Source organism: Seriola aureovittata, chromosome 20 (genome assembly GCF_021018895.1).
Source record: "Seriola aureovittata isolate HTS-2021-v1 ecotype China chromosome 20, ASM2101889v1, whole genome shotgun sequence".
Classification (NCBI taxonomy): domain Eukaryota; kingdom Metazoa; phylum Chordata; class Actinopteri; order Carangiformes; family Carangidae; genus Seriola; species Seriola aureovittata.
This window is the reverse complement of record NC_079383.1, coordinates 22,344,353-22,360,063: the sequence shown is the minus strand read 5'-3', so window position 1 is coordinate 22,360,063 and position 15,711 is coordinate 22,344,353. Positions and strand designations below refer to the sequence as shown.

Sequence of the window (15,711 nt, the reverse complement as noted above, 5' to 3'; positions counted from 1 at the left end):
AAACACACATGCTAACTCGGCGCTGCACTTCGTCTTTGTTTAGCCCTAATGGGAAATCAGTGAAAGGTGCTTAAAAAAAAAAAAGAAAAAGCACATGTAAAATCACTTTGGCATGTAGTCCCCACACACACACACACACACACACACACACACACACACACACACACTGGTTTTTACATTTACATTTCAGGCGTTTAGCTGACACTCGGCTCAAAGACGCTTCAGTTCCTGGATCGCCGCCGTCGCACCGAGCACATTTCCATTTCACAGTTACGTCGACGCTCTTCTCTCTTCCTGGTGCCTCTTGTTCTCCGAGCCAAGCTCCGCCCACCCGCTCCCCAACAACCTATGAAACTATTTGTAAATTTATTTCTAGAGCGTCGATGTTTATAACACGATGAACTTGACTCAGTCCGGAGTTGGAAACGAAACCTGGAGGTTACAACAGCGTGAGTGAGTGTGACGCACAGTGCAGCTGTGAAGACGCAGAATTAACAGAAATCATATAATAACAACAAATATCAGATTAAATGATTCAGATCAGGATAAGCAGCGACACTAACTGGAACTGCAGTCTCATTGGCTGTTGGGCGACCTCCACCTGAGTGTCGGATCACGATGCCGCTGATGTCATAATGATGTCATAATGAACTGTACGTGCTGTTACTGCTTCCTGTTCCTTAACCTGCTCACGTTATTCAGCTTGTTCATCATGTGCACCATCCTGACCAACTGCTGCTTCATGGCCATGTCGGAGCCGGCGTACTGGGCCAAATACCTGGAGTAAGTACACCTGGAAACTGTCTGTCTGTCTGTCTGTCTGTCTGTCTGTCTGTCTGTCTGTCTGTCTGTCTGTCTGTCTGTCTGTCTGTATAAGACTGATGTTATGTGAATGAAGCTGGGTTCTTCGTTCCAGTTCAACGTGGCGATGGATTTCCAGCTCGTGCCTCTTGTCACGACTTGGATGCAAAAAAAGTGTTTTTTTTTCACGTGTTGCTGTTACTCATTTTCAAACTGCACATTAAGCAGGTTCATGGAAACACACCGAGTGCGTCTACTTCCTCAAAATAAATCACCTTTTGGAGGGGGAGGGGATTAAACCCTTAATAAATGCTGCTGAAAGCAGCTCTTCCTGCAGTAAATGCCGACACACTCACTGTGAGTCCTGGTCTGTTGGATTAACTGTGTCCAGACCAGCTGGACCTTTTTCTGTCAGACTCACAGGAAAAACTCTTTGGAATAAATCATTGTCGAGCGTTTGCAGGCGAAGGTAACTCTGGCTCCTGCACAAACTGGACACTGGGATCAAATTCTGAATTTTGCCTGAAACTCCCAGGACACCCCCAGACTCTCAACCATTTTATTTGAGTGAACTCATCACATTTGAAAACAGCCTGTAGGAAATAAACTGATTAATCGACCACTCTGACTTGAAACATCTGACTCCGGCGTGAGTTAAAGATGAGTCCGAAATCTGAACCTGAACATCTTCATCTGTCCTGAAACATGATGTTCTGTCAGGCAGCGGACTCGTATTGTGAAAAGCCTGAGCGGTTTCCTGGCTGTGCGTGTGGATTGTGTGTTTTAGTGATTTGTGTGAACTGAGCCTTTAATGGCCTCCAGCTGTGTTGACGTGCCTCCCTCCCTCCCTCCCTCCTCCCTCCCTCCCTCCCTCCCTCCCTCCTCCCTCCCTCCTGTCTGTCTCTCTCCGCTTCACTTGCCTCCTGTCGGGTCAAACTTGTTTCTGGGGACAAAATGAATAAGTGAAGGATGTTTGGCTGAGAGTCGCGGCTCTGCTGATTTTATGAACATTCATCCGCCCCCTCTTTTCCGCTCCTTCTCTCCATCTTCTTTTCTTTATTCATCTCTCCTCTCCTGATCTAAACTCCCTCTCCTCACCCGTTTCCTCCCGTCGTCCTTCCTTGCCCTCCATTTCCTCCCCCTTCTCTTCCTCCCTTCCACCTCCTGCTGTCCTTTCTGTTTCTCCTCAACATTTCATTCCCAACATGTTTCTTCTTTTCCTCCAACACTTCCTCCTTTGCTTTTGTCCATCTTTCCTCCCCTCCCTCATCGATCACTAAAATGTCTCCTCTCTCTCCATTTTCTCTTCAACCCCCCCCCCCCCCCCCCCCCCCCCCCAGGTACACCTTCACAGGTATCTACACCTTTGAGTCGCTCATAAAGATCCTGGCAAGAGGTTTCTGTGTGGGGCCCTTCACCTTCCTGAGGGACCCCTGGAACTGGCTCGACTTCAGCGTCATCGTCATGGCGTGAGTCAAACACACACACACACACACACACACACACACACACTTTAATAAATATTCATATTTTAAAAGAAGCAATAAAAAAATTCAAAATAAAAGCAGCAGAGGCCGAAATATCAACTTCATTAATTCCACTGAAAAGAACTAGAGGAAAATAAACATGTCGACAAGCTCAGAGAACTGAAGCTTCAACGTCACTGTACGGGTCAGAAACAGACTCCGCCTCCAGGACAATGACATCACTGCAGGGGGTGGAGCTGGGGTGAGAGGGTGAGGGGGTGAGGGGGTGAGACGGTGAGGGGGTGAGGGGGTGAGACGGTGAGGGGGTGAGAGGGTGAGATCGTGAGGGGGTGAGACGGTGAGGGGGTGAGATGGTGAGGGGGTGAGAGGGTGAGAGGGTGAGGGGGTGAGAGGGTGAGGGGGTGAGAGGGTGAGATCGTGAGGGGGTGAGGGGGTGAGAAGGTGAGGGGGTGAGAAGGTGAGACGGTGAGGGGGTGAGAGGGTGAGGGGGTGAGAGGGTGAGATCGTGAGGGGGTGAGAGGGTGAGACGGTGAGGGGGTGAGAGGGTGAGGGGGTGAGAGGGTGAGGGGGTGAGAGGGTGAGGGGGTGAGAGGGTGAGGGGGTGAGGGGGTGAGGGGGTGGACGGTGAGGGGGTGAGAGGGTGAGGGGGTGAGAGGGTGAGGGGGTGAGGGGGTGAGAGGGTGAGGGGGTGGACGGTGAGAGGGTGAGAGGGTGAGGGGGTGGACGGTGAGGGGGTGACAGGGTGACAGGGTGAGGGGGTGGACGGTGAGAGGGTGAGAGGGTGAGAGGGTGACAGGGTGAGGGGGTGACAGGGTGACAGGGTGAGAGGGTGAGAGGGTGACAGGGTGAGGGGGTGAGAGGGTGAGAGGGTGACAGGGTGACAGGGTGAGGGGGTGGACGGTGAGGGGGTGAGGGGGTGACAGGGTGACAGGGTGAGGGGGTGGACGGTGAGGGGGTGAGAGGGTGAGAGGGTGAGGGGGTGGACGGTGAGGGGGTGAGAGGGTGAGAGGGTGAGGGGGTGAGGGGGTGGACGGTGAGGGGGTGAGGGGGTGAGGGGGTGGACGGTGAGGGGGTGAGGGGGTGAGGGGGTGGACGGTGAGGGGGTGAGGGGGTGAGAGGGTGAGAGGGTGAGGGGGTGGACGGTGAGGGGGTGAGGGGGTGAGAGGGTGACAGGGTGAGAGGGTGAGAGGGTGACAGGGTGAGGGGGTGAGAGGGTGAGAGGGTGACAGGGTGAGAGGGTGAGAGGGTGACAGGGTGAGAGGGTGACAGGGTGAGGGGGTGAGAGGGTGACAGGGTGAGAGGGTGAGGGGGTGAGAGGGTGAGAGGGTGACAGGGTGAGGGGGTGAGAGGGTGAGGGGGTGGACGGTGAGGGGGTGAGGGGGTGAGAGGGTGAGAGGGTGAGGGGGTGGACGGTGAGGGGGTGAGGCGCTCTGGAAAAAGAATTGCAGTGAATGATCTTGACTCCTGGGTCTTTGCATCTTTTTATCTGAAGTTATTTCGTCCAAATTCTTTTTCTTTCTCGTTTTGAAATTTCACAAAACAAAAGAAAAAATAAACAAATAAAACGTCATATTAAAAATAAAAGAGGATCCAAACTTCTGCAAACAAGGAACAATAAAAAACCATCTGGTCTAAATCCAGTGTATTCGATCCTGCCTCACTTTGTTACGTGTCACGCTACAGTCGGCACTTCCTGTAGATCTTTCACATTAAAAGAACACCAGGAAAGGGAGGGTTGATTATGCTGCTTCAGCCACTGAAGGACTTTTATTGTGAAACACCTGACCAGGAAAAAAGAGGTGCAAAGTAGAAAAGACTTAATCTGCGAGTTGAGGAGAGAAAGTCGGAGCAGCAGAGAGTTGAGTTAATATGACACGACTGATGGGATTAAAGCCGAGAGTTAAAGCCCAACACAGACCTGTCTCTGCGGCCGTGCAGCAGGAAGCTGCAGACGTTTCCACGGCTAAGCAGAAGTGTTTGTTAAACTCCGACACATTTGCACAGTAAGGAGAAAGTCTGCTGTCTAACTTCAGAAGTTGCCGTCTCATTGTGCTGTCCGTCCAAACGCTGGAAGGACGACATCCTTCAGGCTGCAGCGTCATAAATCATTATGTTCTTAATAAGAAGAAGCTGCTTTAAAAACAGCTTGTCTGCAGTGAAGTGACGTCCGCTGATACTTATACTCCACTTCTCTTACTTTCACTCCATATTTCAAAGTAAAGTTTACTTTTAACTGACGTTTTTCAAATTAAAATTTCCACATGAAACATATGATGATTTCAAATAACATGATGCATTCTTATGGATTAAACATCATCTAGAATCTAGATGTTGAATATCTTTTAGCTAACAGCTACAGCTAACGGCTACAGCTAACAGCTACAGCTAACAGTTACAGCTAACAGGATTAATCACATGTATCTGATAATATTTCCTTTCAGTATTTTGTTGTGCTCTGTGTGTTGTGTGTCAGGACTGTTAACACATGCTGTTTGAGTGACAGTGACCTCTGTGGGATTTGAACCCTGTACCCTGGCAGTATTAGTGCCTTGCTCTGTTCACTGACCTCTGCTCTCCTTGGATTAAATCCCATCACACAATGCGATCTGTCCTGCTCCGAAAGGTCGGGGGGGGGGGGGGGGGGGGTTGTTTGTCCCTCCATTAGAAGCACATTTCCCCAGGGGCTGGTCAGCAGTGAAAAATGGCGTCTCCCTCCGTTCCTTTTCACTGTAAACGCTTTTCTAAACAATCATGGGATTTGTTTCCAAACTGAGGTCACCTCCACTTTAATGAGGCGACACCTGCTCTGATGAAACACACAGAGCTGCTGTTCTCCGACTCACAAAATCAATCTGAGAATCATCAGCACGATTCAAATATTAACTTCTGTGGACACAGATGGACGTTTAAGGACACTCCGATCTTTAAATGCGACTAACTGCCACGTTACTTTTGTCCTCTTTAAAATGGCTCTTTGTATTTCTTAGTTTAGTTCAGCAACACAATCCAGACTAAAAGCCACTGGCTGTCTGGAGGGAAGGACAGTAGATGTTAAACTTAAAAACACAGTTGTCAGTAACGTGGAGTACAGATCGCTCAAGGTTTTCTCGCCTTTCAACCACACATTCGTGTAGACAACGCAATCGTTCACATACTTACCTAAATACTGGGAGCACTACAGCGTTCACATCGAACAGAAACAGATTTAAATGATACATTAAAATCGAGGAGAAAAGCTCACTACTGTTTTCATTCTGAGATCAAGAAACGAAAGCGGCGCCTGTGTAGATCTTTGTGAGGCCCCTGAACCAAATCTCGCTGTGACAATGGCGAGAAGATATTTACATGATGCAGCCATCATGGGCACGAGAACGCAAAGTTAAAAGTGAGTAATAGTAATAGGTTAAAACCTAACCCCTGAGGCCAGGAACACACTGGCTGCGTGGCGTGTGCGTAGCGGCTGTGTGAATGTGAATGGGTTGCAGCGAAAAACTCCCATGCATCTCAAGTCTCGCAGCTGCGTCACATGATCTAGAGATTTGGCGTCTCGCAAAAATAGACCACACATCACACCAGAACGTGCCACAGACAAGAGAAAATATGAATATATTTTTCAACCATTTTAGCAGCTGCATGTGGAGACAGTGACATTTTAGTGACGTTTTCTGTCAAAAATAAATCATAAATTAATTTATAATGAAACGAAATTCGTGTAGCCGTGGAGCGTAAACCACGAAGGCTCAGTCCTGACTGCAACGGCCCGCGTTTGAATCCGACCGAAAGATGGAGCTGGCGCAGCACACACGCAGCCGGTGTGAACAAACACATGCATACAAGCTGCAGAAGTTCAGCGACGCAGCTGCCACGCACACGCAATGCAGGAAGCGTCTTCCTGGTGTTTTATCAACTCACTGTAATGCAGCATTTTGTTGCTTTCCGGCTTTCTCTCCCTTTTAAAACAGCCTTACATATAAAGTATCACAATAACGGAGGAGTGCTGAAAGACCTTTCTAAAACTAAAATCACCAAAAACAAAAGAAACAACAGCCGATGTGAAAGAGTAAACGTAGAAACACAGCAGGTCTAAAGTGGGACAGTGAATAATGTGCCGGCTGGAGGATGAGATGACTTTCCTCAGTGTTTCAGCGGAGAAGAGACGAAAGTGATTTTCTCAGTGACACCCAGGCATTTTCCAAATTACAGGTTTTGAGAAGCGGAGGGTTTAAACTCACTCGGCACACGAACGACCGTCAAACCCTCAATTCAGGCCTGAGACACAAACAGCAGCTCAGAGTCTCTTTCCCTCTGAACGCCATCGGCGACGCCCACCCGCCAGCGTTTTGTTTCAGAGCGGGAAAGAGCGTGACCTGCCCACTTCAGTAATTGACTGACTGATGGAAAATCACTGCGCTTTGGTTTGGTTAGCGATCAGGCGGCGATCAATCACAGTGCTGAGGAGCTGGAAGCGTGCGGCGAGGGACGCCGCCGGGAAGATAAACGATCAGAATGAACCGATCGGATCAATAGTTGACCCCGAGGCTCGGCTTTGAGGTTACCGCTTGGCGTAATGAAGCGGTGTCCCCTCCGCGGCGGCCGCCCACTAAATTGAAACGTCTTGATGAAGGTGCCCTGAGATGGCGGGACGCCGTGTCTGCGGAGTTACATAATACGACCCCGATGACCCGCGGCCGATTCTCTCACAGGGAGAAACAGCTTCACTTAAAGGACAAATCCACCATTAAAACACTTAACACATCTGCTGGGGAAGTGCTTTACATTCTGTCTGTTTCAGTAGGTCAGAGCGGCTTCGTCTTCACGTGGACACCAGGACAAACACACACACAACTTCCTGTATATATCTTTATATTTCTTACTGAGAGTTTTCAGTGGAATGAATGGTGATAATCTGAGGGTCTAAATGAAGTAATTTGTTACTAAACTGACAAATAATTTCCCTTCTCACTTTAAATCTCTGAAATATTCCAACATTTTCCATGTCTATACTGATGATAACAAATTCAAAGCCTCTTCTAGTCACTGTGAAAAGGAATTCTGGGAAACTGAGTAAATCTTTGGTGGAGTTTGAGAGAGAAGGGCTGCACAGAGTTTTTCCTGCTGCTCACTCACATCCCTCCATCTGTTCTCCTGTCATTCAGACAAAGTGTTGATCTCTTGTTTGGCCTCAGACACACACACACACACACACACACACACACACACACACACACACACACACACACACAATGTCACTAGGTGTGTGTCCTTCAACCAAAGGCCGTCCTGTGGTCAGATGGATCTTTAGCAGGACAGGGACACATAAGTCACCTCTTCACACACATACACACACACACACACACACCACACACACACACACACACACACACACACACACACACACACACACGCACCAAGGATGAAGAACATGTTAAGTGAATGTGTGGTGGCACACACACAAAATTCGAGCATCCTTTACATCCACAAACACACACACACTCCACCCCTGACACATCACATCACCCCTCTGCACCCGGGTTTTATTAAAACCAGAGTGATGGTCGGTAAATACACACACACACACACACACACACACACACACACACACACATACACACACACACACACACACACACACACACACACACACACACACACACACTAAATGTCTGATTGATGCTGTCCTCCCCTCCCACCGAGTCAACATTCCCATGGTAACAGAGTCCATTGCCCTCCCCTCCTCTCCCCAACACACACTCACACACACACACACACACACACACACACACACACACACACACACACACACACACACACACACACACACACACACACAGCCCGCCCCTGTGCTGCTGATATTGCCGGTGTAATGACATGTTAATGGCTGCCATCACCAGACCAGCAGCTCCACAGACATTTTCACTGAATTAAAGGTGCAACATTTTATATATTTGAAGTTAATAAAATCATCAATAAATCTTCACTACGTTAATTAAGAAACATAAGTAAATTATTAACCCTAATGAAATGAGACCTGATCATCGTTCACTGAATTTTAGAGGTGATGATATATAAAGAGAGGATGCTAATTCTCCCTGGAGGTTATTATTATATTCTAAAGAATCGTGGGTTCAGTTCATGAAGGTGTGGAGAAGAAAATGTTGATGCATGTCTCAGTAATTAATAACAACATACAGTAAGTATATTTACTGTCCGGGGCAGATGAACACATGCTGTTTTAAACACGTCAGAACAAACTGCTGAGTAACGGAGGATTTCAGGGTCTAAATTTTAGTCACAACATGAAAAGTTTCCACTTTCTATGAGAATAAAAGAAGCAAAAAGACAAAATAAATAACATTTTAGTTCAGTCTTGTTTTAATAGCTTTGCCACAGCATCATGTGTTTCTATCAAATCTCATATTAATCTCCTTTAAAGTGGGTCATCAGAAACATTTAGAGAACATACAGTATAAATAGGAGAAATCCAGATATTAGTCGGTATCTAACTCGCTGTAGGAGCATTACGAGCAGAGCTGAACTGGTCCTTCGGCCTCTATCTACTGGTCAGCTCTACCTGCATCTAAACGACCTGTTCTGGCCACCGTGAACCCCCCCACCCTGCACCCCGCACCCCCCACGCCTTCACTGTAATTCAATCAGCCTGCCAGTCAACGGCGGTGAAATATGAGCAGTAATGGAGGGCCGTTAGCAGCTCGGGATCAGATTACTCCATCTAACCGGGGACCCAAAATGGCTGCCGTCACCTGGCGCCTTTCCGGCTCTCGCGGCCTCGTCTGATTTGATCTAAAGGGAGACGTGTTCACAGCCTGGACTGGAAATCCGTCATCGCATTCGACCTCGTTATGCTCCGTTTGTTGAAGGAAACTGTAGCTACTGATCCACAGAAACAAAACATTAAATCAACGTTGATTATTACAGATATTTTTGATACTGGAGATTTTTGAGATTTAAAACATGAACAATATAAATCTTCATATTTAAAGAACTGTGACAAATCTCTATGTACGAGAGACATGACAGTTTTACAAATTATTCTCCACTCAAAGGTCGTCTTATCCACTTTTGTTAGAGCTCTCAAACCGATCTCACAGTCTTCATCTAAATATTTTTGAGTATTTCCGTGCAGAAGTTTCTTATTGATCAGCGGATCCAAGTCAAGCTAGAGTCGACTGCTAGTACCGGCCGTGCTGCTGGTCTGGTTCTAGTCTGGACGCTTCATGGTGATTGACGTAATTAAATGAGAGGGTGAAACTTAACATTTCAAAATAAAATAACAGATCATGATTTTCACAGGAAACTATGGTGATAAAGACAAACTTACATTTGATTCTCTCTGATTCTTTTATCTTTTTTCTTTTCCAGATCTGTAACGTTACACTTCCTGATTCTGTTACAGCTGCTAACAGCCCGTCCAGATCCTCACAGATCTGTGCTGAGGTTTTAAATCTCACTACAATTCAGTTGTAGAGTTGATTTGGAGGATTTGGTTCACTGTTGGCGCCGTAACAAACCAGGAGTGTGCTTTTAAATCACCACAGTATTTTCAGACTCTGCTATGTTTGTCTTCTTTTGTTGTATGTTGACAACCACCACACTGCCCCCTACAGGCTGTTAACAGAGTTTATCAAAGTAGGGAACCTGCAGGCGCTGAGAACCTTTAGAGTGCTGAGAGCCCTGAAAACTATCTCAGTCATCCCAGGTAAGGCCTCACCACCGCCACCAGGGGGCGACAAGGAGCAGAAAAACCAAACCTTGTCATCGTAACGTCGTCGTGAACGTCCTCTCTTGTTCGTCCCATGTCTGCCGTGTCTTGCAGCTCCAGCCCCCGCCCACCTCCCGCCCTCTGCCCAATCAGGGGTCTCAGGTGTAATCACCTGGTCTGAGTAAAGAAATGGTGAAGTCAGATGTGTCGAAGCCAAACACTTGATTCTTAACTGGAGATGTTTGTTTTACACTGACAGAAGTTTAATGGTTAATTAGTTAATAATCTGAGTGTTTCGTAGTTACAAACTACAACTTGATGCTAAAAGATACTTAGATAATCTTTATAATCTTCACAAAATACAGAATAAATGGATGCAAAGCAAATAACCCTCTTATAAAAAATATATAAGATTCACCAGCCAACAGTCGGATAAAATGTGAAGGTTAGCAAATTATAAATGATAAAAGTTGTATTAAAAAATTTAACAATTTATAAGAATTTTAAATGATGTCAACTTCACTCAAACAGTAAAGTTCTTAAAGTTAAAGCTAATGTTGGCTAACTGTTTGTTAATGTCACACATGTAGTTTTTATACTTTACCTTTGCAGCTAAACAACTGTGAAAGTAAAAAAATAACATACATTTTACTGAAGTTAACATCAGCTAATGAGATAACAAAAAGAGAAATTAGTTTTTAATCCGTAGCTTATTGGCTAGTTGCTAATGATGACTTGCAAACAGCAAGCTAACTGGGCGATTAGCTTACAAGAAACCAGTCAGATAAATGTTGAGAGCATTATTCCAATATAAATTATTATAATTATTATTATTATTATAATATTCAGACAATGAATTTTATTTACCAATGAGAATAGTAACGTTTATGTCAGAAAACACAAGCAAGTTAAATTTAATGTTTAATGTCTCGTTTGTAGCAATTTGCTAGTTGCTGAATTTGCTAAATCTGTTTCCACAGTAACAGTAGCAGCTAGCAGCTAGCAGCACTGTTGAAATGACAGTTTGTCTTTATAGCACTGATAAAGTAAACACCAATTAATGTCTACTAATGTCTCCTACTATTATATATTTTTTTTGTACATTAAATGTGAGAATTTACACATTGTTATGTTTAACATGAAAAATAACTAAAAAATAATAAATAACAAAAAATAAATTACTTAATTAATAAAGTTATCATTAGCTGCCACCAAAATTGAAAAGTATTATGCAAACACCCAGATTATTAGCCAGTAAAACAAAGAAATGAGCTTGTTTTATTGAAGAGGTAGAAAATGTTTCATAATCTGAGGATCTTTGACTTTAGTTTGTCTCCAGTTTCTATCCATGTGATTAGTTTTGAGCATCTGATTTCCCCTTCAAACAGTCAACGTCCACTGTCCGACCCGTCTCTGCTGTATCTCTCTCTGTCTGTCTCTACACAGTATCTCCATCTTTCTGTCCCTCTGTGTCGGCTCGTTGTTGTTCAGTGCGGTCATACCCTTCTGTGTGTGTCTGTTCTTGTGCTTCTGTCTCCCGGCTTGTTGCAGATATGTGACTGAGTTTGTGGACCTGGGTAATGTGTCAGCCTTAAGGACGTTCAGGGTGCTGCGAGCGCTCAAAACCATCTCTGTCATCCCAGGTGAGGAAGCGAACGCAGGGGAGCGAATATCAAACGCACCCCTCCCGGCCTGCTGGAAGCACTAAATCAGTGGCTGTGTTTGGAACCTCATGCTGCATACTCCCTACTGAACACTAACACACTGTCACACAGGCAGTATGCAGAAAGAAGCACTGAAGTCTTCCTGATAACTGGTTGTGAGTGGACATCAGAGGTTTAGCAAACAGCAACTTTACATAAAACAACTCTTGAGCGAATCAAGCAAATGAAAAAAAAGGAAAAAAGAAAGTAAAATGGCTTCTAATGTTTAATTAAAGGCTCATTATTAATGTTTTGACCATATGAACTGCAGATAAAAGCTGTGTCCCAATTCAGGAGCCGCATCCTTCGGAGGACGTGGTCTTCGGAGGACGTGGTCTACGTTAGCTGTCGTAGACTGCGAAGCCTGAACCGAAATGTGACGGTCTGTTCTACAGAGTCACCAGCTGTTCCTGCTGTTGTTGTTGTTTCAAAGCTCCTGTCGCCTAGCAACCTTGAAAACAACAATTTATTTATTTATTTATTTTTTTTAAACTTGAGGTATTAAGTGTGTTGGTTTTAAGAGTTGTTCTGTTAGCTGTCGGACCGAAGGGACGCTCTAGTTGCGCTGCTGTGAAGGAAGCAGCTCCTGAACCGGACACAGCTGAATTCACATGATGTTGTTTCTAAAAATGAATGATTAACAGCTTCAGAAAACATGACATCATTAATATAGCATAGCATAGCATTTTATTAAATCTGAACCCAGTTGAATCAGGATCCGTTATAATCCCTCATTAAATCCGGTTTAGTTTTCAGCATAACTGAGTTTGGCACAATTTATTACGTGATTAAAAAACTTGGTATCCTGATATAGAACAACTAAGTTGATAAACTAATTAATAATGAAGGTTTAAACGAGAGGATGGAATATATTGTTGGACTATAGTTTAATGTTGGCTACAGAAACTGAATGAATGCAAAACTGTTGAGCCAAGTTTAACCTTCGAACAAGGTATTTACAGAACTAACGCCAATTAGCTACAGCTGATGTAATGATCAGCTGACGTTCACCATTTCAACCTGTGACAGTGTTGACTAAAAATAAGTGGTGAATGTCGCCTAAATGCTAACATGGAAAAAGGTTCAGTCTTAGTGATTTTACCAAAAAGGAAGCTCACGCTGGTCCAGTTGTTTTCTCATCGCCAGTGAGACGAATATCAAAATTGAAAATGTGTGTTTCCTCAGATCTGATGCTAGCTAGCCTCTGTATGTCTCCACTCTGCATGTTAGCATGTAGCGCTAACAGCGTCATTGACATGTGATCAAAAACATAGTGATGCCATCGTGGTGGCCGTGTTATAACAATGTTACATACATGTTATAACTCTAACACAGTAGTAGCCACATGTAACAGAGCATGAAGATAATCCCACCAGTCATTCATTAGTTCACAGACGCCCGTGTGTTAACGAGAACAATCTGACAACAAGAGAAAAATGATTAGTGTCTGTTTCTAATGAATCAAACCAAAAGTTTAAATTGATTAAAGAGTAGAAGAAGAAACTGGTTGTTTCTTTGATTTGGTAAAATCTGGACGTCTGCGTGTCTGCACCCTTTGTGTTCTGAGTTCCTGCTGTTTTCACCGTGTGTTTGTGTGTGTGTGTGTGTATGTGTGTGTGTGTGTGTGTGTGTGTGTGTGTGTTATATGAGTGTTGCGGGGGGGTTGTTGCCTGTTTTGTTTTATTTCGTTGGTCTTGATAAATTTACTTTTCCACAGTTTTGAAAACCTTAAAGCTGCTGTCGGATCAAAACCTTCAATTTCCATTTAATATTTTTGTATTTAATATTTTTCATTTGTACAAATCTCTGAAGGTTTTCACCCAACAGCAACGTTATATATTAATTGGCTTTACCTCATTTTTTTTCATAATATCAATTAATTGTTTTGTGATTAATTCTGTCTTGTACATAACGATGGCTGCCCTTTAATTTAACTCCATAAACTTCAGCTTTATATTTACAACTTTACTTGGAGTCCGTTTACGACTGAAATATTTTGGATTTGACGCACTGCGAAGACACTGGCAGCCATCTTTATGCCACCTGATCTATTAATTAGCTTAGTCCAACATTAGAGGTAGATACTACATGATTGGATTGAGTTTTAAAATTGGATTTGACTAAAAAGAGAGCAGTTAATTATTAGTTTAATGGTGAGCTGGAGTCAGCTCCGTCTCACTGGGCGAGGTATGCTAATCCTGTCTGCGTCCTCGGCCGTCCCTCAGGCCTGAAGACCATCGTCGGCGCTCTGATCCAGTCGGTGAAGAAGCTCGCCGACGTGATGATCCTCACCGTCTTCTGCCTGAGCGTCTTCGCCCTCATCGGCCTGCAGCTCTTCATGGGAAACCTGCGGCAGAAGTGCGTCCGCAGCACGGCGCACTGCGTCAACGGCAGCCTGCCCGCCAACACCTCCTTCTACTGCAACAACAAGACCTGGGCCTCCATGAAGGACTTCATCAACGACGAGGGTGAGGACCCGATCTGAAGCCTTAGCTGGCGTTTTACATAGAGAGAGCTCAGACACGTCTGAACTTAGAGAGAGTTTGTCTGTTGTTGTTTCGGATCAGCTGTGTGAGAGGGTTTCTGTTGGCGTCGTCCAGCTCACGCCTCCCTCCCGCCCTCTGGCGCTCGCTCAGGATCTCTGCTGCGTCTGACAGTGAAAACCCTGAGCCTCAGTAGATCAGCTCCAGTTTGGTCTCAGACTCTGTTGATCCATGTTTCTTGTTGGTCTTTTATTGTGGTGGATCTGTCCATCAATTATTCTGATCAGGAAACAGCTGATCTGTGCGTGTGATCATGAAGTGTCATGAACCAAAGCTAAAGGAGTTTACAGGCCACGCCCTCCGCCACAAAGGACGTGATGGATTTTAATTTCAAATCTTTTATTTTTTTCATTTTCACTTAACAGTTAAATTTAACATTTATTTTAGTTGTAGCCTTAAAGAAAAGGAGACGACTGAAATAATCTGGAAGCTTCTCATCATTTAGTAGCTCGTCATGAATTAGCAAAGAGGCGGGAAAACTGAGACTCGTGACCTGAAGTGTTTTATAAAATCCTGGTTCTGATCCTTGTGTCTGTAGTTTACAGTAAAATAACACGACCAGTAATAATAACAGTAGAAGAAGAAGAAGACCTGCTTCTAGTATGTTCTGTAGAGAGAAGTGTGTGTGTGTGTGTGTGTGTGTGTGTGTGTCATGCTGCAGTGATGACTGGTGTTTCCTAAATGGACTGGACAATGTCATGTTGGCACTTTGGTTACAACTGACGTCAATAAAGACACACACACACACACACACACACACACACACATACATATATACATTGTCAGGGTGTATGTGTGTGTGCGGGCAGTTCACCAGGAACATAGTACATACAGACATGACACACACACACACACACACACACACACAGAGGTCATGCGAGGTCACTTGGTATATACACTATTTGACATGTCAGGCATGTTGACCAGAGAACATAATATACGTTATGTCAAAATAGTTATAAACACACACACACACACACATACACACACACACACACACACACACGCAGGTGGAGGTCAGGGTTAAGGAAACACTTAACGCTGCTGTCAGATGAAACTTGAGCTGCGTCGCGTCTTTTTGCACATGTGTCTCTGCAGGACGCTGGACACCCGTGGGTGCAGAAACACTTTATCAACCTGGACTCATGTTGTTTCTCGTCTTGTTGTTCCAGCGTCTGTGTTTCTTATTTATTTATTGGTCTATTTTCTTTCTTTCTCAGTGGGTTTTTTTCACACCTTCTCTTCTTTCTCCTGCTTTTCTTTTCTCTTATAACATTTTCTCTTTTCCCTTTTCTATTCTTTTCTTCACCTCTTCTTTACTTATATTCTTTTATGGCTTATGGGAAACGGTGTCCGTTAAACGCCACTAAAAAACAATGAATATATAGATAATAAATATTGAGAAAACAGATATTAGATCATTTTTTAAAAAGCTGTCGTCCTCATCTAAACATATG

General features: G+C 44.6%; 1 protein-coding gene across 6 annotated transcripts in view; it reads left to right on the top strand.

The window, feature by feature from the left end:
* The first annotated feature begins 700 nt into the window (after positions 1–700).
* The window catches only part of LOC130161533 (sodium channel protein type 5 subunit alpha-like), a 139,517-nt gene continuing 124,506 nt past the window's right edge, over positions 701–15,711 (top strand). For all 6 annotated transcript variants that reach the window (XM_056364899.1, XM_056364896.1, XM_056364897.1 and 3 more), the window contains exons 1-4: positions 701–783; positions 2,142–2,270; positions 9,914–10,005; positions 13,937–14,179. In XM_056364899.1, the coding sequence (XP_056220874.1) occupies positions 713–783; positions 2,142–2,270; positions 9,914–10,005; positions 13,937–14,179 (535 nt within the window). In that variant the 5' untranslated portion in view covers positions 701–712. The remainder of the gene's footprint in view (positions 784–2,141; positions 2,271–9,913; positions 10,006–13,936; positions 14,180–15,711) is intronic.